General features: G+C 47.2%; 1 protein-coding gene across 10 annotated transcripts in view; it reads left to right on the plus strand.

Annotated features, from left to right (window-relative positions):
- Positions 1 to 6,751, plus strand: part of FBXW7 (F-box and WD repeat domain containing 7) — a 212,944-nt gene extending 206,193 nt beyond the window's left edge. For all 10 annotated transcript variants that reach the window (XM_008267326.4, XM_051819993.2, XM_051819992.2 and 7 more), the window contains 3 exons: positions 1,823 to 2,048; positions 3,602 to 3,812; positions 4,835 to 6,751. In XM_008267326.4, the coding sequence (XP_008265548.1) occupies positions 1,823 to 2,048; positions 3,602 to 3,812; positions 4,835 to 5,103 (706 nt within the window). In that variant the 3' untranslated portion in view covers positions 5,104 to 6,751. The remainder of the gene's footprint in view (positions 1 to 1,822; positions 2,049 to 3,601; positions 3,813 to 4,834) is intronic.
- Positions 6,752 to 22,375: the final 15,624 nt, after the last annotated feature.

Here is a 22,375-nt window from a genome sequence, read left to right on the forward strand (position 1 = left end):
CTTTCTGTGCAGCTACAAAGATATTGAGAATGTACTCTTGAATTAGGCTTCCCTCATTAAGCCTCAGATGTGTCTGTATTAGGAAAGCCATGGTAGGCTGGCTTAAAATCCAAAGATTGCCTTTAGGCCTCCTTTCTCACGTGGTAGTGTCTTAGACTTCCTCCTTGAAACTCTACTCCCTAATCTCTTGTATTTTTCTACATCTTTATTGACTAATCATCTTCAAGCGAAGTTGTTTTCTCCGTTTTTTAATATTCATATTTCACAAGTAGAACAAACCGTCATTCAGGCTTCAAGCTTATGAGACTTTAATTGCACATGCCCCCCCCACCCCCCATCCAATCTCCTAACTCTAGGCAAAAGCTGAGGCCTGTTGGTTCCAGTGTATTTTCTCATTCTCTGTTATCTAAACTGTTTTCCTACTGTATAGCTGACAGAAATTCCTCCTATACTTAGGGTCATATCACTGCCTTGTTCTTAAGTCCTTGGGAGTCCACTGTTGCCTACCAAATTAAGGAAGAAATCCTCAATCCAGTTTTCAAAATGGTTTCAGCCAAACCAGACTGCTTGCCTTTTTTTTCTTCCTGCCTTTGCGGTATAGCTTTTATCTCCTCCTGCAAAGCCCTTCTACTACAATCCTTTTTGTCTTTCTGTTGACAGATCTTCATTGTACCCCTGTTAAACAAATGTGATTTCTGCTTCATTTGTCAAAAAGCATGTCATTGGAGAGTCCTTATAGTGCATGTGCTACGGTGTTCTCTTTTAATTCTGCCCATAGCATCTTCTTTATTAAGAACCCTTGTAATAAGAGGATTTCACACTAGATTTCTAACTTAGCAAGAAGAGCACCTTTTCATTTGTAATGTGAATCTACTGTGAACAGAGTGCTCTGTTGCTGAAGTCTGGGGGATGGATATCAGGTGATGCTGTATTTCAGTTTCCGTTACATTCAGACTGCAGTCCCTCAGTGCTTCCATTTCCTGCTCTTTCAAACACGGGAACCTTGGCGTTTCTTCATCTCTGAGGGACGACAAGCGTTTTCAGCTTTGATCTGTAATCCGAAAATGATTATAAGATTTGTGTCACTCTGCTTTGTGAAAAAGTATAACTTTAACAGTTTGGTTCAGAATTTTCAGGTGCTTCTAAACCTGTATGTATTAATATCCCCTAGCCCATTAAATATTTAGACATTTAAGCATTATAACCATACGCAGTCTTTGAGTACATGTCTAAAACTGATTAATTTTACCTTATTATGTAGTAAAGCACTTATCTGTACCTGTTTAAATTGTAGATTCTGATTTGTTTTGGTGATTAACCTATATTGAATTTTTACCTGATCACACTGTTAATATGTGTTCATAATTGAAATTTTGAGAAATGACAAAGAGCGTAATAAAAAATATAAGCTATTCAAAATGATACCACCTAGAATTCTCCCACATACATATTAAATCCTCACCCTACCATTTTCTTTGTAAAATTAAGATCTTCTTGTATAAATGTAGACTAGCTTCAATTCTAATACAACATGGTGGTCTTCTCACTGTTGCACAGAACCTCAAGGTACTGGATCCAAGCAAGGTCCAGAAGTCAGGGAACCAAGCAGGTGGGATTCTAGGCTTCCTAGCTTCCAGTTCCAATCAGAGTAACTCAACATTGTATGTTTATATATCAAGGCTTTACTTAGGATTTCCTTTGAAAATGAGTTTCCTTACTTAGGAAGGAAAATAAGTCAAAAAGCATTAACTTCACCTATCATGTTATTAAGTATCCTCATGCTTTGTTGGTTTTCTGTCTCCTCCCACCCCAACACCCCCAGAGTTGTGAGCGGTTCTCGGGATGCCACTCTTAGGGTGTGGGATATTGAGACAGGCCAGTGTTTACATGTCCTGATGGGCCACGTCGCGGCAGTCCGCTGTGTGCAGTACGACGGCAGAAGGGTTGTTAGTGGAGCCTATGATTTCATGGTGAAGGTGTGGGATCCGGAGACTGAGACCTGTCTACACACGCTGCAGGGGCATACTAATAGAGTCTATTCATTACAGGTAAGAAAGTTTATCTCCGCCATCCCTTAGATGCTCTACTGATGAATCACAAGGTGGTTTTACTCAGATACAGTCTGAAAGATGAATCAAATTAATCTACTGTCTACATGTATTTTATAATTGGCATGGAGAAAAGCATAGAGTTTTAAAGTGTTTGCATTGTTTAGTGGTTTCAATTTTCTGTGATGCATTTCATTTTCCCTTTAAAATACAAATGTTTGTCTTGGAACCCGAGACTTTGGAGCTCCAAGTTTTGCTATATTAATTAATGGTTAGATAGTCTCACAGGAGAATCACCTGGCTTTTAATAAACTCCTTAGCAGCGGATTAATTTGGCCAAATGCTGCCCCTTTGCCTTGATAGCTCACAGCTGATGGACCATGTAATTGTGATTCTCTCCCCATTCCACGTGCGAGCAGAGCCTTTCAGCCGAAAGCCGCTCTGCTGTGCGAAGCCCCGGATGGCGGCCACAGGGAAGTAGATGTGACTAAGCTGATTTTGTCCGTTTCCATTTGAACCTGGTGTCTTTGAGGGAGTTGTCCTATTTCAAGGTAATGAACTAGATTAACAGCAAGGTTAGAAAATGGCTCTTGTTTATTTCCTCAAAGACAGCATTTTCAACTTGAAAATATTTCCCAAAGCTTCCATAGCTTACTTACAAGGGACTGCCCATTAGTGATGAGAAAATCAGTATGCAAGCACAGCGCTGACATTTTTATTCCTCGGGTATTTGTTTGCTAACTGACAGGATACTGTCCAGGCCATGAACTGTTGATGTATAATAAAGACATTTATTAAATTAGGAGCGGATTTGAAAAAGAAGACATTACAGCTGTTTTTATGTTGTGTGATATACTCAGAACCTTAGCGAATGTAATACTCTCAAAACGTTGTTACGTATATATTGGCTTTTGATGTAGCTGGAAAGCTGTGAGAAGAGGTGCAATACAGCTTGCTTTTGTTATCAAAATGCCACCTCTCTTAATTCCGGATATAATTATCCTTTGGCACATTTCCTAATTAGCATTAGGTCCTTGTAAATGGTAAATGAAACTTTTATTTTATGCACAGTTTTTAAGGGCACTTCCTTTGAGCGTTGTGGAAGATCTCTCCAGTGTTTTCCATGCCTTTGGTGCCGATAAGTGTGCCCCTTCGCAGGCTGTGTCATTAGTTTCGACTTCCTATGGGGCAGGTACAACTAACCCTAACTCAAATGGGCACCGCCCAGGACCCACCATTGTGTACTTGGGTAGCTAGAAAGTGGGGCCAGATGATACAAAAATACTTCGCTCATTTTAAGTGTTGCATTTTCTTCTTATTTCTGCATCTGGTTTGAAGCCACTGGGCATTAAAAAAAGTTAGCATTTCTGGTAGAAATGTTTGAGAACACCCTGTAGAGTTTCTTGATGATAGCACTTTGTCCTACTTGGCCACTTGAGCGTCATTTCGCTCTTGGCATGAACCGATGTCTGTGCTCCCCTGTCGTGATCAAGGCCAGCAGTGAATAGGAAGAGCATGCAGACGTGTGTCCTAATGACCCGTGTCTCTCGTAGTTTGATGGAATCCATGTGGTGAGTGGCTCTCTTGATACGTCGATCCGAGTGTGGGACGTGGAGACGGGGAACTGCATTCACACGCTAACGGGGCACCAGTCGCTCACAAGTGGGATGGAGCTCAAAGACAACATCCTCGTCTCTGGGAATGCGGATTCTACAGTGAAAATCTGGGATATCAAGACAGGACAGTGTTTACAAACATTGCAAGGTGCGTGCTGACTACCTGCCGTTAGCTGTGTGCATTACAGACGAGATCGGACTCCACAGCAGGATGGAGCCTCAGCGTCACACAGAGTGAACCTCCGACGAATTGTTTATTTCAGAGGAGCATAGGCGCTTTTTCCCTCTGACCTACAGGACGAGGCTAGCCCTGAGAAATGTGTGAAGTTGTGCTTTCAATGTGAAGTTACACCGTCACTTCCTGAACGTTGTTGACTCTGCCCAAATTTGGAGAACAGTGAGGACGATCTTGACTGTCTCAGAGAAGCAACGTGCCCATATTATTTTGGGGGGTGGCCATTTTATGTTGAATTTGCGGCCCGGCTTTTAAAGGGCTACATCGTTGAAGAGAACAGAGCATCTGATGGAAGCTTGGTTTGGCCTCCATTGAGCTGCCCACTTAGCTGGGTTGGAAGGGGTTAGCGGTGCCCACTAAAATAGAGAAGGAAACCTCAGAGTCACTAATTAGATGAGGCCCAAGAGTGTTAACTTTTTAGTTGATCACAGCCCTCAGATAGTGTTTTTCCCTGGGAGGCCGTCTGGCGGGGCAGTACTGTGGCTTGTTACTGTCCGATTTGTCTTTCCCTCAGAGTTTGAGGCTGGTCCCCATTCATTCCACTTTCGCCTGTGACTGCTCAGCTCAGAGTGGAAGGGTGGTAGATCCCGTACGCCCACTTGTCAGTCAGCAGAATATGTGAGGCTGGACAGTCCACCTCCTTGCCAGGGAAAGCTCTCATTGGCACAACCAGGAAATAAAATGCGTGCCTGGTAGCTCACCAAGCTTCCTGGAAGACAGAACTGTTGAAAGTGAATCCTTCAGTTACAAATAGCTACCAGATTTTCTTACATCCATGCTGATCCTAAAATACCCAGAATAAGGTTTCTAAATATGCAGCATTTTCAGTGTTGTGCTTGTTGTGTGTTCTAATGTAGAAGTCTACAAATTACAGCGTCACTAACCCACGGCCATGCTTTCTAACCAGTAATTCCATGCCTTCTGGTTTTGCCTAGGTCCCAACAAGCATCAGAGTGCTGTGACCTGTTTACAGTTCAACAAGAACTTTGTAATCACCAGCTCAGATGACGGAACTGTGAAACTGTGGGACTTGAAAACGGGTGAATTTATTCGAAACCTGGTCACATTGGAGAGTGGGGGGAGTGGGGGCGTCGTGTGGAGGATCAGAGCCTCCAACACAAAGCTGGTGTGTGCAGTTGGGAGTCGGAATGGGACTGAAGAAACCAAGCTGCTGGTGCTGGACTTCGATGTGGACATGAAGTGAAGAATGGGAAAGATGAATTTGTCCAAACGTGTAGACAATATACTCCCCACCCTGCCCCTACCCCCCGGGAAAAAAAAAAAGGAAGAAGAAATGAAAACAGAAAAGAAAAAAAAATCCCTTGTTCTCAGTGGTGCAGGATGTTGGCTTGGGGCAACAGATTGACAAGACCTACAGACTAAGACGGCAAAGAGGAAGAGATGACGAACCGCAGCCGACAGAGGCGGCGCCGGCTCATCGCACGGAGGCTTCACTTCTGACTGAGGGCAGCTTTGCAAAAGGAGACTTTTTCCAAATCAAACCAGGTGCAATTCTTTCTTTGGTTTCTTCTCCAGTGGTCATCGGGCAGTCTGAGTGCCGAAACATCGCTACGAATTCTGCTGGCCTGTTCTCTCACCACTGCCCGCCACAAAGCAGCTGCAATAACGTCCAAACACGTACTGGTTGACTTTCTAATTAGAGAGCATCTGCAACAAAAAGTAATTTTTTTCTCAAGTGGAAAGCTAAAAAAAAAAAAAAATTACTGTGAATTGTTTTTGTACAGTTATCATGAAAAGCTTTTTTTTTTTTTTTTTGCCAACCATTGCCAATGTCAATCAATCACAGTATTAGCCTCTGTTAATCTCTTTACTGTTGCTTCCATATACACTCTTCGATACATATGTTGCTCAAAGGTGGCAAGTTGTCCTGGGTTCTGTGAGTCCTGAGATGGATTTAATTCTTGATGCTGGTGCTAGAAGTAGGTCTTCAAATATGGGATTGTTGTCCCACCCCTGTACTGTACTCCCAGTGGCCAAACTTATTTATGCTGCTAAATGAAAGAAAGAAAAAAAAGCAAATTATTTTTTTTTATTTTTTTTCTGCTGTGACGTTTTAGTCCCAGACTGAATTCCAAATTTGCTCTAGTTTGGTTACAGAAAAAAAAAAAGACTTTTTGCCACTGAAACTTGAACCATCTGTGCCTCTAAGAGGCTGAGAATGGAAGAGTTTCAGATAATAAAGAGTGAAGTTTGCCTGCAAGCAAAGAACTGAGAGTGTGTGCAAAGCTTATTTTCTTTTATCCGGGCAAAAATTAAAACACATTCCTTGGGACAGAGCTGTTACCGCCTGTTCTGTGGGGAAACTTTTGTTTTTGAGGGCTGTGGTGAATGGATGAACGTACATAGTAAAACTGACAAAATATTTTAAAAAACATATAAAACACAAAATGAAAATACAGTCGCTGGTCAGTCTTAGTGTTTTACAGTATTTGGGAAACAACTGTTACAGTTTTACCGCTCTGAGTAACTGACAAAGCAGAAACTATTCAGTTTTTGTAGTAAAGGCGTCACATGCAAACAAACGAAATGAATGAAAAACTCAAATGGTTTGCCTCATTCTCCAAGAGCCGCAACTCAAGTTGAACTGTGAAAGTGGTTTAACACTGTATCCTAGGCGATCTTTTTTTTTTCCTCCTCCTGTTTATTTTTTGTTTGTTTTATTTATAGTCTGATTTAAAACAATCAGATTCGAGTTGGTTAATTTTAGTTATGTAACAACCTGACATGATGGAGGAGGACAACCTTTAAAGGGATTGTGTCTATGGTTTGATTCACTTAGAAATTTTATTTTCTTATAACTTAAGTGCAATAAAATGTGTTTTTTCATGTTAGTATGCCTGTTTCTTGCACTGCGGTCACAGTGCCTGGTGAAATGTCCAGGATTTATCTCCCATGTTAAGACAACAAAGCTATGGTCTCCTTGTGTTCCATGCATTGCAACTTCCGGCCCTGCTCTGCACAGCTGGAGTGAGGGTAACATGCTGCAGCCTCAAGTCTCACTGCCCAAGAAGAGTCCAGAAGACGTCCACAAGGCGTCTGTGCTAATTACAGCCAGAAGTCCTGCATGCACTGAGCTCCTTTGCAAATTCTGACCGTCACCATGTGCTTGCTAGGCGCGCTCTCTCAAACTCCCACAGTCCCTGGGAAGGAGGTATCGGGGTCTCCATTTGAAAGATGAACAGAAAACCGCATCTCACCCTTGTTAGGTAATGTGTGAGCCAGATGACTGGCCTAAAACTTAGCATCCAGACCCGTGTTTCCAGAAACTGTATACATGCTTAAAGCAAGGTTTGGAGGGATGGAGGCTGTCATTTGTGTGGGTTCAACAAATAATAAAAATAATGTGAATAAACCTGGTGCTTTATAAGGGAGCATATATGTATATATATATATATGTATGTGTGTGTATATACATATATACATATATATATATATATATATATAAAATTCAGATATCCAGGCCATAAAAAAAGGGACTCTTGTGAAGAGTAAGTTTCTCAGGCCTGGCTTTGGGGCATAGCAGGTAAAGCCTCCACCTGTGACACAGGCAGCCCATGTGAGTGCCGGTTTGAGACCTGGCTGCTCTACTTCCGATGCAGCTCCCTGCTAATGCACCTGGGAAAGCAGTAGAAGATGATCCAAGTGCTTGGGCCCCTAAACCATGTGGGAGACCTGGTAGAAGCTCTGGGATCCTGGATCAGCATGGCACAGCCTGGTTGTTGGCAGCCATCTGGGGAGTGAACCAGTGGAAGATTCTCTTACACACACACACACACACACACACACACACACCTCCTTCTTCTCTCACATAAAGGTGAAAAAGAAAAAGGTCATAAAAGCGACAAACAACATGAAAGAAGACCATGGGTAGGGAGTGTTTATGTTGTAATAAATTACCAGCCATACCAGAGAGCACTAAGAAGGTAAGACACACCTCCTAGCAGGGTCATGTGGACACACACACACGTCTCTCACAAAGTGTGTTCTTTACCCATAGGGTAGCAAATTGTGGGCCTTACTCCAAAGCTACTAAGTCAACATCTGGGAGTAGGACCAAGAATCTGCATTTAAACTAGCTCACTGGGTGAGCTGTGGATACTCGGGTTTGAGAACGACTGCCTTAGACACCAGTCCAGCACATCTGGTTATTAGGTTTCTTAGTGCATAGCAAATTACAGGCCGCAGTGACAACAGGGTAAAGGCAAAGCCTGAACACGGCCTGGGTACAAGCAAGGCCAGGTATGGGCAGTCGGGACGCCCGTGTCCCACATCAGAGGGCCTGGGTTGGATTCCCACCCCTCAGCTCCTGACTCCAGGTTCCTACTGTGAGTGCAAATCCTGGGAGGTAACAGGGATAACTTAAGTGTCTAGCTGCCACCCACGTGGGTGACCTGGATTGAGTTACCACCTCCTGGATTCAGTGTGGCAAGGCTCTAGCCATTGCCAACATCAGGAGTGAAAACAGCAGGTGAGAGCTCTCTCTGTCTCTCCTCCTCTCAAGGAAATAAAGATCGACAGGTCTTTCAAACAGAAGCAAGGCAAAAATATTATCAGGCCATCAAGTGCTGGGTAAGAGCCTGACCTGCTTGAGGGCAAACCAAGGCATGGCCCAGAAATACGACTGTCCTTCACACCGGTGGCTGAAAATAAGAAAAAGGTGTAGTTTGACAGTTCTTGAAACTGCTTGATTTTTCATAATATCATAAGTAAAGTCTAATGATATTGAAAACACCAACTATTAGAACATCACAGGATAGAGTGAATTCAGAGGCTTTGCAGACACATAGGCCTGTGTTCAAATTGCAGTGTTAACACTGTCCAGTCCCAGGACTCATCAGAGTTCTCGACCCCATCTTCTAAGATGTAGAGCACACCCGCGTGCTAAGGTGGCTGTCAAGGTTAAATGTAATGTAAGATGCGTGGCACACTGATGGCACTTGGAACTTGAAATGGTAGCTACCATCAAAGGTTCAAGCAAATAGGCCCAGAGAATGAGAACAATTGAATGTGTTTGTGATTCATTCAGGTACATAATAAAAATAGTATACACACACATACATATATATCCACACACAGAGATTATCTGCACATACACCCATAATCTACACTTTTAAGTAGAGTCATGTAAGAATCTCATTTGAATCTTGCAGAAACTTCAGGAGATAGGCTAGCATTTAGTACCTAACAGTGATGTTTTATATACTTGGGTGTTCCTTAATATTATTTTATGGATAAATGAAAAATCTTTATTGCAGCAAAAAAAATCTGTTCCTGAAAGATGTTATCCTCATTTTAGAAGAATTAAAGTATTTTAATTATAGTTTTTTAAAAAGTTGCTTAAATCCTTAATGAGGAAATTTACTGCCTTATATAATTGGACATTTTTAAATCTTCATAACAAAAATATATGCAGTCTTCATATTTATGTTATAGGTTCCCAAAGATCAAAGAGTACCTAAAACTAATACAAGCCCATAGCAGGTGCTCAGTACATTCTTGTGCTTGAATTGAGGAAAGGGAATTGACTCTCATTTTTTCATTGCAATTGTTTATCACTTTGATGCTTTGAAACCCCCTTCCTGAAATTCATTTACGAGAGCTATTTGATTACTTGGCAACAGCTAAGGCCTATCAAATAATTAAGGAAGTGTTTCAGCCTACCTAGTCAAAGAAGTAATTGACATTTAATTATTTGCAGTAATTGTTTTAAGCCATTTTCTCTACCATTTTTTCAAAAATTTTCACAAAATGTTAGTTATTAGAGAGCCCATGAGCTTCCATCCCCTGGTTCACTCTCCAAACAGCAGGGGCTGGGCCAGGCTGAAGCCAGGAGCCAGGAACTCCATCCAGTGTTCCCTGGAGTGACAGAAAATCCACTACTTTGGGCCATCACTGCTGCCACCCTCGGTCGGCAACGGCAATAGCAGGAAGCTGGCAGCAGCTGGAGCTGGAAATCAAACCCAGAGGCTCTGAAGCGGGGTGCAGGTGTCTCAATTGCTAGGCCAAAAGCGCATCCCATTGTCTACACCTGTTGAGTTAGTCTGTTACTGCGTTTCCTTTCCCCTTACCCGAACTGGTTGGAGGCTGCGCTCAAACCACAGCACAAAGACTTGTGTGCTGTCTCTGAAGTGAAGGGGGTGGGGTCGAAGGACAGTGGCCCTTCAAGGACATGCTTTGCCCTAAGGCACTTCCGGCACCTGATGGAACCAGGTACGGAGGAGACAGCACCTGTTCCATATTGGAACCGAAAATCCGCAGCTCTGTGGCTCTGCGTAGCAGGAACAGGATTCACGGTCCTTTTTTTTTTTTTTTCTCTTCCCCTCCAGGGGAGGGAAATGTTTGGAAATCTTTGTCCTCAATCCACAGCTGCCGGTTGTTCATTGTCCTGTGAGTCAGCCGTCACCCTCAGTAAAAGGGTTGTAACCTATACTCTCTCCAGGCATGAGCCAATGAAGGGTCAACCTGCTTGTTCCTCAACGCAGTTGCGGGAAGCCCTCCTGTTCTGCAGAGCCATTTGTGGTTCTACCAGTAGAGAAAGCGCTGGGCGCTGCTAGTGAATGGAATTGAATACCGCCTCTGAGGCGGGTTACGGTGATGTTCCCTGCCGTCTGCATTTTGCAGCTAGTCTGCGAGGCAGCCTAACAGTCCCGTACACCTTTGCTTTTTTTTTTTTTTTTCCACCCATCAAGAAAAGAGAAAAAGAAGTAAGCCATATAAAGGGAAAGGGGTATTGTATGTGTTCACGTGATGTTCCCAGAGCCCGAACTCAGCAACCATATGGTCACTTTTAGTTTTTTTAAAGATTTATTTTATTTATTTGAAAGAGTTACAGAGAGAGAGAGAGTCTTCCATCCACTGGTTCACCCCCCAGATGGCCTGCAACGGCCGGAGCTGCACCGATCCGAATCCAGGAGCCAGGAGCTTCCTCTGGGTCTCACGTGGGTGCAGGGGCCCAAGGACTTGAGCCATCTTCTACTGCTTTCCTATGCCATAGCAGAGAGCTGGATCGGAAGTGGAGCAGCCGAGTCTCGAACCGGCGCCCATATGGGATGCTGGTGCTGCAGATGGAGCTTTAACCCGCCGCGCCATAGCGCCTGCCCCCCATATGATCATTTTTAAAGTTGATGCATAATTTTTGATTTTAGCATTTGCTGCTGCCCAGTGGGTGAATGTTAAGTTAGATCCAAAGTGGCTGCATTCAGCTGTCTTTATTGGGAGTGCCTGTTCGTTGCTTTGACTTGCAGACAGACAAAGCGCGCTCTGGCATTGTTGACTGGCCAGCACGTCCCGTTATCCGTTCAGTTAATACTAGCGAGGAAGCCCAAAGAAGCAAGGCTCGTGCCAGTTGCATCCCTCTGCCGCCTCTCTAGGTGGATGAGGCAAAAATATCAGAAGGTGGTTTCAAAGGTTCTTCACGGAAAGGAAAAGCTGAAAGGACCAGGTGTCCCTGTTCCCAGAGTCAAGTATAAATGCATGCCTCGTCTATTTTCTAGGAAGACTTACTGCAGAGCCGAAAGCCCGGCTACTTCCCAATTTGCAATTGTGTGTAAAAATAGTTTCTATTTCGGATGATCTGATTCTCCCCAGGATTCTTAAGGACAAGGAACCTCTGCGTGGACACTGATGTTTCATGACTTCCTTTGGTACCTATGATGGCGAAACCCATGAAGGCGCCTTGTCTTTCGCTCTGATCTTGCTCCAGCAGCCAGGTACTGCAAAGAAAAATCATACGATCACTCTTGCAAATCAGAGGTTTCAATATAGTGGACCACAAAGGTATATTGCTAGTCTGGTTCATGGGTTATAAACAAGCCATGAAACCACTGTTCCCCATCAGGAGAAGGTTCCCTCCAGGACTCCAGAAATTTATGTTGCTGCAGCCAGTTAAGGCTTCATCAACCCCCCTCGCACCCTACTAGATGTAGTCTGGAAGACAGGGTGACTTTCAACCCGGGGGTGCCGGCCACCCTGTAAAGGGAGCTTCAGTAGCTCCAGTACCTCTGGCAAGGACACAGCATGGTGCAGAGGGAGAGAATAAAACCGCATGTGTCTCTGGGTCTGGGGAACCCAGAGCTGACACACATAGGAAAGAGAAGAAAGACAAGCCCACAGAGGGGGTCATTCCCAAGGAGAAAGGCGGTGATGAAGTCCCGAAGCCTTAGCATGCAGATCCCTTTCCTCGGCGATCCCTCTGCCGGTCACCAGATCTGCTTATCAGAAACGCTTCACACTGGAACAGGGGTTGTAGCACAGGAGGTTAAGCCACCGCCTGTGATGCTGGCATCCCATACTGGGGCACCTGTTCACATCCACTTCCTCTCCAGCTCCCTGCTAATGCGCCTGGGAAGGCAGCAGAAGATGACCCACGTGCTTGGGCCCCTGCCACCCATGTGGGAGGCCTGGATGGAGTTCCAGGATCCTGGCTTCGGCCTGGCCGAGTCACACCCATTGCAGCCAATTGGGGAGTGAACCAGTCGGTGCAAGATTTCTCTTTCTCTCTCTCTCTCTCTCTCTCTCTCTCTCCCCCCTTCTCTTTTTCTCTACCAAATAAATAAATAAATCTTAAACAACAAAAAAAGTGTTTCTGGAAAAGTTGGTATCCAAACCTGAGCACTGGGACCCGGGGCCCACGTTCTGAGTCACTGTATTATATATCAGCTCACAACTGCCTAGCAAACACCGGAACAGGTAAAACATCATAGATCCAAGTAGAAGATGACGCCACCCTCCTCTCAACCTGTCAGCCTGGAGCTGACAGGAAGTCATCCGTGCAGGCGTGGCCCGGGACTTCGGCCGGGGGCAGTCTGAGGAGCAGGGATGCAGTGGCCTCCTGGTGGGTTTGGCTCTGTGGATCCTCTCTCATTTTCTCCAGTTGAGGAGATGACGAATCGCGAGTTGCTGAAGAAGAAAGGACTTACTCTAAGAGAGCCCTGTGGAGATGAAAAACAGGCAAAGCACTGTATTATCTTTTCGAAAAAGAAACCTGTTTCCAGATCATTCTGGGGAAAAAACTACGCTGTATCTGCAGTTGATGGATGCTTTAGTTCCCACGCACAGGAAGTTGTATAAATGACTTCACCGCTGATGCCCTTGTGTTCCAAAGACAACTGCGTAACCGAAGGAGCAAGCTTGGGCCCCCTGTTAGCGTCCTGAGGAGAGGCAGGCCATGCAGGAGCCAGGGTAATACCCAGTAAGCTCTCAGCCCACACCAGCAGTCAGTGTTCCTGTCGCCAGATCTGACAAAGACCGTTGAGTTCAAATTCCATCTCAGCCACTTGAATGACATGGAAGATTTAAAAACTCTGAACGTCTTTTATTGTCTGCAAAAAGGGGCTGTTGCGAAAGGTACCGGAGATGACAGAGCACCTGGGATAGTGCCTGGCTAATTAGGTGCTAAGACTTGGTACCCATTTTTACCATCACTGTTTCCACTACCAGTAAGGAGGTGCGGTACTCCAAAGCATGCATGGAACTTAAATTAAAAATGAATTTATTGTGGCATAAAAATGTTACAAATCTGAGCATGATTTTTTTCATAATACACATTTTCCACCAACTTTGGGAGGTCCCCTCCCACGGGTTCCACTCAAGCTCTGTAGGAATCCCAGGACAATGCCCCAGCTACCTCCCAAAATACACCCGGAGCCTGAACACAGTGTCCCCTGTTAGACGGTAATGTACAGGCCAGTCTGAAAGGACAAAGCATCCTTTCTCTCCAAAGAACTTGTTTAAATAGAGAAATTAAAAAGGCAGAATCCCAAAGGGGAACAGGCAAAGAGAAGAGGAAGAGAGGGATGCAAGTGAGAAGTGAGCTTGGTCCTTAATAAGACAGGGCTGCACATGGGAGCGGCGGCAGAAAGGAAGGGCACATGCTCCCTGTCTGGTCTTGTGGCCAGGGGACCACCTGTGTGCTTGGTCCTCGCCCCTCCCCCCGCACCCCAGTCCCCGCCCCCATCCCCGCCTACTCCATGTGCACAGCCATAGGAGAGGCTCAGGAATAGCAATGAAGTTGCAGTCTGGAGTGTGCCAAAGGCGTCTTCCCTGGGAACGCAGCGGCAAAGGCGCTGGATACCAGCATCGTGCAGAGATGCACTGGGGCACGGATTGGCACTGCTGGCTCCCCTCCCCCAGGCAAAGGAAAAATCCTTCATTCTGTGAGCCCTGAACACCCAGCGCCTCCTCCTCACTCTTTTAGTTTCTGCCTCTTCAGTGTGGACAGTCAAGAATCACCAAACATTGGAGAAAAGCCTCCAGTTGGAAAGACTAAACCAAAATAAGTAAACTTTGAAAACAATTGTAGTTCATACTCTCAGAAGGATAAGATAGTGTGCTTTAGAATGCAAATTCAGAAAGAGCTCACTGTGGCACAAGGGGTTAAGCTGCCATCTGCGATGCTGGCTGCTCCCCTTCTGATCCAGCTCCCTGCAAGTGCACCTGGGAAAGCAGTGGAAGATGGCCCAAGTGCTTGGGCCCTGCCACCCACGTGGGAGACCTGGACCCAGCTCCAGCTATTGTGGCCTTTAGGGAAGTGAACTGTTGGATGGAAGATCTCCATCTCTTCCGTCTACTCCCACCACTCTCTGTAACAGCCTTCCAAATAAATAGATAAATAGATCTTTTATAGAAGAGCTCATGGAAGCTAACATATAGAAATTTTAAAAGAAAATGGAAAACCAACATTCACAGGAAAATAAATTTGAGAAGATCCAATGTTAAGGAAAGAGAAAGAAATTAGAGAAAAAATATAAAAGACTCCAGGGATCTGTCTGGGATATCCAACATTTGATCAGCAAGGATTCTAGAAAAAAAAAATAAAGAAAATAGAATAAATTATTCATAAAAATAATGCAAGAAAAACAAACAGAATTGGAGGACAGAAAAGCCACCCACACCATGGCTCATAATGAGCACATTTTGGAACACCTGGGTTAGAGAGAAGCTCCTAAAATGTTGAGAAGAGAAAAATCAGGGCTTGGGGCTGGCGCTGTGGCACAGCAGGTTAACACCCTGGCCTGAAGCACTGGCATCCCATATGGGTGCTGGTTCTAGTCCCGGCTGCTCCTCTTCCAATCTATCTCTCTGCTATGGCCTGGGAAGGCAGTAGAAGATGGCCCAAGTCCGCGGGCCCCTGTACCTGTGTGGAAGACCTGGAAGAAGCTCCTGGCTCCCGGCTTCAGATCAGTTTAGCTCTGGCCATTGCGGTCATCTGGGGAGTGAACCATCGGATGGAAGACCTCTCTCTCTGTCTCTACCTCTCTCTGTAACTCTTTCAAATAAATAAAATAAATCTTTAAAAAAGAAAGAAAGAAAAAGAAAAAGAAAAATCAGGGCTAAAAAGAGAGAATTTGAATTTCAGAACTTCTGAATAGCAACACCAAATGCTAGAAGACAAAGATCTTCAAAATTCTACAGGCAAATCATTTTCAATTTAGTATTCAACACCTAAACAGTATATTTTCAAATATAGAGGTACTTAAAGAACTACCTCCCTAAAACTATTTCTTGCGGATGTGGCCCAACAAAAACAATGAAATAAGCCATGAACAGAGAAACCTGTGTATAGAAATGTGGGATTTATTTTCTGTGTAAGATGTATTTATTCATTTGAAATACAGTTAGAGAGAGAGAGAGAGAGAGAGATCTACTGGTTCACTCTCCAGATGGCTGCCATGGCAGGGAATGGGCCAGGCCAAAGCCAGGAGCCAGAGCTTCATCTGGGTCTCCAATAGGAGTGCAGGGGTCCAAGCACTTCCACTGCTTTCCCAGGTGCATTAGCAGGGAGCTGAATCAGAAGTGGAGCAGCTGGGACTCAAACCAGTGCCCATGTGGGATGTCAAAACTACAGGTGGCAGCTTTACCTGCTGCACCACAACACCAGCCCCAGGGAGGGATTTCAATATACCAGATAGGTGAAGGGAGCTCTAGGATGGTACCAACATCTACCAGTCCAGGCAAGCAAGGACTAAGACAATACAGAGGCAGGACCCTGTCAAGTCTCAAGGGGGCCATTGCTGTGGCATAGCAGGTTAAGCTTCTGCCTGCAACACCCAGCATCCAATATCAGAACACTAGTTCGAGTCCTGGCTGTTCCACTTTGGATCCATCTCCCGGCTAGTGCTCCTGAGAACACAGTGGAAGGTGGCCCAAGTGTTTGGACCCCTGCACCCACATGGGAGATCCAGATGGAGGTCCATGCTCTTAGCTCCTGGTTTTGGCTGGCACCCTGCCATTTGGGGAGGTAACCAGGGGTTAGAAGATCTCTGTCTCTCCCTCTCTCTGTAACTCTGCCTTTCGAATAAATAACCAAGTCTCCCCTGCCACAACACACAACACACACACACATTCATCTCCAGCTCCAAACCAATCAAGAGAAAGAAGCTTACAGATTCTAACCACAAAAGACCCCATGTACACCTGCCCAGACAGCCCAATGTGACTGATGTGTGACTTTCCTGGGACGGCGGCAGCAACGAGCCTGTGCAAGAGCAGCCCAACAGCAATTGGCGAGCAAGGAGCCGGGTGCAAGTGCAAGTGCTGTGTGCGAAGAGGGAGTAGCCAGAACTCTGGGCCGGTGCCGATGGAAGTGCCGGGTGCTAAGGAGAACCCGCCGCCCCTCGCCCAACCCCATCTCCAGAAAGAACCTGGCCAGCCCCCCTGGGAGAGCCGGTACACAGAACTACTCCTGTTTTGAGCATCAGCCTCCACTAAACTTGGTCTGGGTTGCACGCCGGCCCCTTGTCCATTTGTATTTGCAGGTGAGCCAAAGAACCCCGGGGGCCGTAACAGGAGAATCTCGGGAGAAAGGCCCCAGGAATCCGAAAGGGAATGCTGTCATCTCACTATCCGTCCGCGCACGCGAGGTCAGGACCTCCTCGGTGTTGGTAACGTTAGAGGACACATTTAGAAAAGAGCGAAAGTGCAGTGTTTAGCTTAGCAGTGCAGGTCAGATGCCTGCATCCCATTTTGGGGGCCCTGGGTTTGAATGCCGGCGCCAGCTCTGGATCCCAGCTTCCTGCTAATGCACACCCTGGGAGGCAGTGACTATGGCTCAAGAACTTGTGTGGGAGCCCAGGAATAGAGCCCGCCAGACTGGCTCCACCCTGCAGCTTCTCCCAGCACGTGCGCACTAACCAGATCGGGGTGGAAGCTCCCTTGTACCAAGTACTTCGTAACAACGACAACATCTAGGGCTCGATAAAAACAAGCCAGAAAGGGCTCCCTTAAATCTGCCCCTGCCTTCACAGGAACTAATGTAGAACCCTGCTTCGTGCGTGTTAGGGACGTATACACACCCCTAGCCCGCGAGACCTCAGCGGCTTGGTCTCTGTCTCTGCCAGCCCCTCTCATCGTACTGTTGCCAAGTCTTTCTTCTTCTTACTTAAATAAGACTTCACTGCTTCTACTCTCAGCATTGTGTCTGCTCACATAAATCGTCATCGACCCCAGGACAGGAACTCCGACTCAGCTCACCAATTTTCCTGCGACACTTGGGAGCCTGCCACCCACGTGGGGGACCAGACTGAGCCCCGGACTTCTGGCCCCACCTCAGCGATTCTGGGCATTTGGGGGAGTGACCTGGTGGGTGGAAGATCTCAATCTCTCTTGCTCTCTATCTGTAATAATTTTTTTTGAATTTTTATTTATGTATTTTCATTTTATTTGAATGGGAGAGAGAGAAATATTCCATTCACTGATTCACTCCCAAATACCTGTATGGCCAGGGCTGGGCCAGGCAGAGTGGGAACTGGAACTTCATCCAGGTCTCTGATGTGGGTGGAGGGGCCCAGGTACTTGAGTGTTATCTGTCTGTTACCTCCCAGAGCGCACATTAGCAGGAAGCCAGTTCCACAGCAGATTAGCTAAGACCCAAGCCAGGCACTCTGATGTGGGATGCAGCTTTGACCCCTGCACAAATGACCATTCTTGGCTATAACAAAACAGAAAAAAGTTTCAATATTCGGGGCTGGTGTTGTGGTGCAGTGGGTTAAGCTGCTGCTTGGGAAACTTGCCTCCCATAGTGGAGTGCCCGTTCAAGCATCTGCCACTCCACTTCCAATCCAGCTCCTGCTAATGCGCAGGGCAGGCAGTGCAAGGTGGCCCAAGAGCTTGGCTCCCTTCGCCCATGTGGGAGACCTGGATGGAGTACCTGGCTCCTAGCTTTGGTCTTGCTCAGCCCTGGCTGTTGGGGTCATTTGGGTGGGGGGTGAGCCAGTGAATGGAAGATCTTTCTCTTTCTTTCTCTCTCTCTCTCTCCCCCATTCCCCATTACTCTACCTTTCAAATAAATAAATATTATTTTTCAAAAGCTTCAATGCTAAAAAGAAATGCAGCAGATAAAAATGAGGCATTTATTAATCTGAAAAAAAATGTAATCATAGTATCCCATTTATCCCAGCAGTTAACAAGATGTGGGTGGCCATAACAATATGAGTACTGATGAATGATTTGCCAAAAGCTGACTGTGGAAGAGAAATGAAAGGAAAAAGAGTTGAATCTTCATCTATCACAATTAGAAGTTACTATGTTTAAAAAGAGAAGTTATGAAATAAGAAGATGTGCATATTGGATAAAGATAGAAAATGCATATCAGAAGCAGTAGCTAAAAGATTTTTCAAAATATTTGCCTTTTTAGCTGTAGGGTAAATTATATTATTTAAAATAAGGCCAAAAAAACCACTAAGGGAGATTTCCCTAATAGCGATGTTTCTTTACCCACACAGGTAGAGGCAGCCTCCGCCCACAGGCACCAATGGAGCCCGGTCTTCCGGCACCAAGAGGGCTTAGGGGTGCTCCCTCTGGGGAGTTCTGGGCAAAGCAGAACTTACGGTGGGAGCCACGTGCTGGCAAACTGCCTGGCTCCTCCGACCTGCGCCCTGTCACCTGGGGCCCGGGCTCCATAGCAGCCGTACCGTCAGCGGGCCGACGGACGGCTGACTCAACGTGTGTGTGACGTGCTTGGCAGGGTCTCTGGCCCCTGGAGCTCCCTGAAGGCCACCCAGCGGCCCTCGGCCATGCAGGCCTGGAACAGGTGGGAGCCAGGCCTCCCCTCCCCGCCTCCAGGTTCTGAGTTGAGCATGCGCGGGTGTGCATGGGCTGAGCCCTAGCCCTGGGCGCCTTCACCTCGGGGCCCTGCGTGGTTCATCTCTCCAGCATCTCCCTTGCTACTTTCCCGTCACCTCCTGCTGGTGAGCATGGCAGTGTTTAGCGACAGGCTCCCCGCAGGCGGGCGGGTATGGTCAGCATTCTCTCTACCTCAGAACCAAACAAAAATGCCCGATTTTGCTCTTAGAGTGAAGGTCAAGGTAGCTCTTTGGGACCCTAACGTGTCCTTGGAATTCTGGATCAAAATTCCAAAAAAACGGCTTGAGTGGGGCTGGCGGAGGAGTTGGAGCCCCGGGTTGGGGCTGCTGCCGCGGGTCCCTGTCAGCCCCGCTGCGGGGAAGCTGGGCGGCCACTCCTCACCCCCTGATGCCAAAGGCCTCTGCGCGCCCAGAAGTGAGCCGGCGCCCCGCTGTGGGGGCTGTGCTGTCGCTGGGCGCTGCTCCCCACCTCCCGCCCCCCACCCCGCCCGCCATCACCTGCATTGCCCGCGAGGTTTTCCTGGGCTCTGGCTGCACTTTCTAAGGCCCTGGGGCCAGGGTGGGAGGCTCGGCACTGCCGGCTCCGCTGCCCAGACCCAGTCCTAAGGCCCAAATGACGGCCTGCTGCCGCCTGACCCTTCTAAAGCACACGCATTCTGCGGCCGGGCACCCGGGGGCCAGCAGCCACAGGCTACCCACTTGTGTGCGGTTCTCTGTGGCCTGGCTGGCGACCTGGACTCTCACCCGGCCAAGTAGGGAGCCCCTTAGCACCGGGTCTTTCTCTTTAAGAGGAACTTGAATGTCACTTGTCAACCGAAATTGGCTGCAGGGTCAGGTGGGCAGCCCCTCCTTTCCTGGAGCCATCAGTGGCGCTTCACGCGGGGTATCCTCGAGCTTGTGTTTAGGGGGTGACAACACATCGGGCCCAGTGTCGCTACCCTCGGTGATATTTTTTTTAATCACAGAAGCCCCTAATGACCTAGAGTCTAATTGAATCAGTTCACGGGGTATCAGAGCCAGAGTCCCAGTGAAAGAATCTCCTAAATGTGCATTTCCGGCAGCTTCTGGGCTCTGGCGCCAGTTCCCGCAGGGCCCTGTTGGAAAAGGAACGCTAAGGAGAGATGCTGGGATGTTTCCTCTGGGCTCCTAACTCAGGTCTCCGGCCTTGATGAGTACCAACTGTAAAACTCGGAGGACAGGGGTTCTGGTACTGTCTTTTCACCTTGACTTCACACATGCGCACATACATCGACATACATACATACACATGTGCACACACATATACGAATACACACATACATTGACATGTATACTCAATACACACATACATATAGTTATACACTGACATGCACACACATGCATACACACACACTGACACACATACACATATGCATACCGCAATACACACATATACACATTGACATACATGCATACACACATATACTGACACACATAATCCATTTATGCAGACACACATATGCATACATACATACATGCATACATACATTGACATACACATACATGCACACGTCGACATGCATGCATACGTACATGCACACACATTCACACACACACACCCCGTCCATCTGCACAGCCTGAGCCTACACACCCCAGTGTTTCCGTCACAGCTAAGGAATTCCTGCAATGGGGAGAATAAATTAGAACTAAATGAGATTGCGATTCAGCGTGCTGGAAGCATGACTGCCAACGAGCGTCGCCGGGTGTTTTACGTCCCCACGGCCTCCGGGAGTGGCCGCCTACGTGTGGAGCCAGCCCTGGGGCTCATCAGCTCTCGACGGGAAATCCCGCGAGAGCTCCACATCTGTGCAGCCGGAGAGTATCATCCCTCCAGCTGTGTCCACCCCCGAGGAAACAAACACCTCCGACCTGCAGCATGTTCCCGACTGTGGAAAACCCCTTCCGCCCCTCTTCCCCGTGCTTGCCCTGGAGAATCCAAAGGAGACAAGTTTCTATTTAAGATGATCGGCAGAGGAGAACAACAGATGAACTTGGGCTGATGCCGACGTGGGGAAGGCCAATTAACACGTTCATGAATTGTGCTGCTTTCGCTGCTGTTGCTAAGGTTAATTACACGAGCCAGTCTTAGCTTTTGCCTTGACTGGAGCGGCCTTAGGACATGAAAATGTGTTTCTGCTTTACAAGTGTGTTTGCCTTTGAGCCCAGCGGCAGAGGCGCTGGGCTCAGTAAACACTGCCTGGGCACACAGCTGGAATCGGGGCCGGTGTTCATTTAAACAGCCTCAAGATAGGCAACGGATAACTGAGGCATAATTCACGAAAGTGCTAGCATCTGCTGTACGGTTCTTTCTCTCTGCTCTGGACCCTTTAGAGTCGGCTCCCCACATGCATTGTTCCCCTTTGGGAAGAACCAGTAAAACGAGCTCTTTGGCCTTGAATGTATGCGGCATCACCTGCCTCTCAGGGGCGCCCCGGCAGGGCGGTCCCAGCCCCCCCTGGCATATGTTGGGCACTGTCCCGTGACAGTGCAGCTCATGGCAGTTAACCAGGTAATTTCCGCAAGGAGCCTGTGATGCCGACACTGTCGTCTGTCAGTCGGTCTCACTGGTCAGGAAGCTGAGGCACAGACAGGCGGTGTGAATCGCCCCAGCCCATAGCACCCGGCTCAGCTATGGCTGAGCACTGGACCCTGGCCGGCGCTGGCTCCCAGCATCTACACCCGCTGAGTAGCCCATGCCTGTTGCTTCTGCCTCTAGGGTGCAGGCTTCTTTTTAAATTAAAAAAAAAAAAAGATTTACTTATTTATTTATTTACTTGATAGGCGGAGTGAGGGGGGAGAGAGAGAGAGGTCTTTCCTGCACTGCTTTACTTCCAAAATGGCTGCAATAGCCAGAGCTGGGCTGGACGAGGCTGAAGCTGGGAGCCTGCAGCTCTGTCTGGTCCTCCCACGTAGATGTCAGGGGCCCAAGCATTGGGGCCATCCTCTGCTGCTTTCCCAGGCACCTTAGCAGGAAGCTGGATGAGAAGTAGAGCAGCCGGGACTCGAACCAGTATACTGATAGGAGATACCAGCATTGCAAGTGGCAGCTTAACCCACTGCTCCACCACACCAACCCTAATAAGCTTAAAAAATAACGCCAAACAGGATCTGCATTTAAAAAAAAGAAGAGCAATGTGCCAAGCCCATTTCCTGCCTTCCTTTTCCCAAAAGCCGCCTACTGAGCAAGGGAGGAGGTGTGAGCAGGGGTTGTGTGCTCGGGCTTCGGAGTCAGGTGCAGCTAAGTCAGATGAGACTCTGCCGGTTACAGCTGGGGGCGGGGGGCGGGGGCGTTGCAGGAAATCGCTCACTCTCCCTCTGCTGTAATGGCCTCGTCTGGAAGGCAGTATCCACCTCACA

Source organism: Oryctolagus cuniculus, chromosome 8 (genome assembly GCF_964237555.1).
Source record: "Oryctolagus cuniculus chromosome 8, mOryCun1.1, whole genome shotgun sequence".
Classification (NCBI taxonomy): Eukaryota; Metazoa; Chordata; class Mammalia; order Lagomorpha; family Leporidae; genus Oryctolagus; species Oryctolagus cuniculus.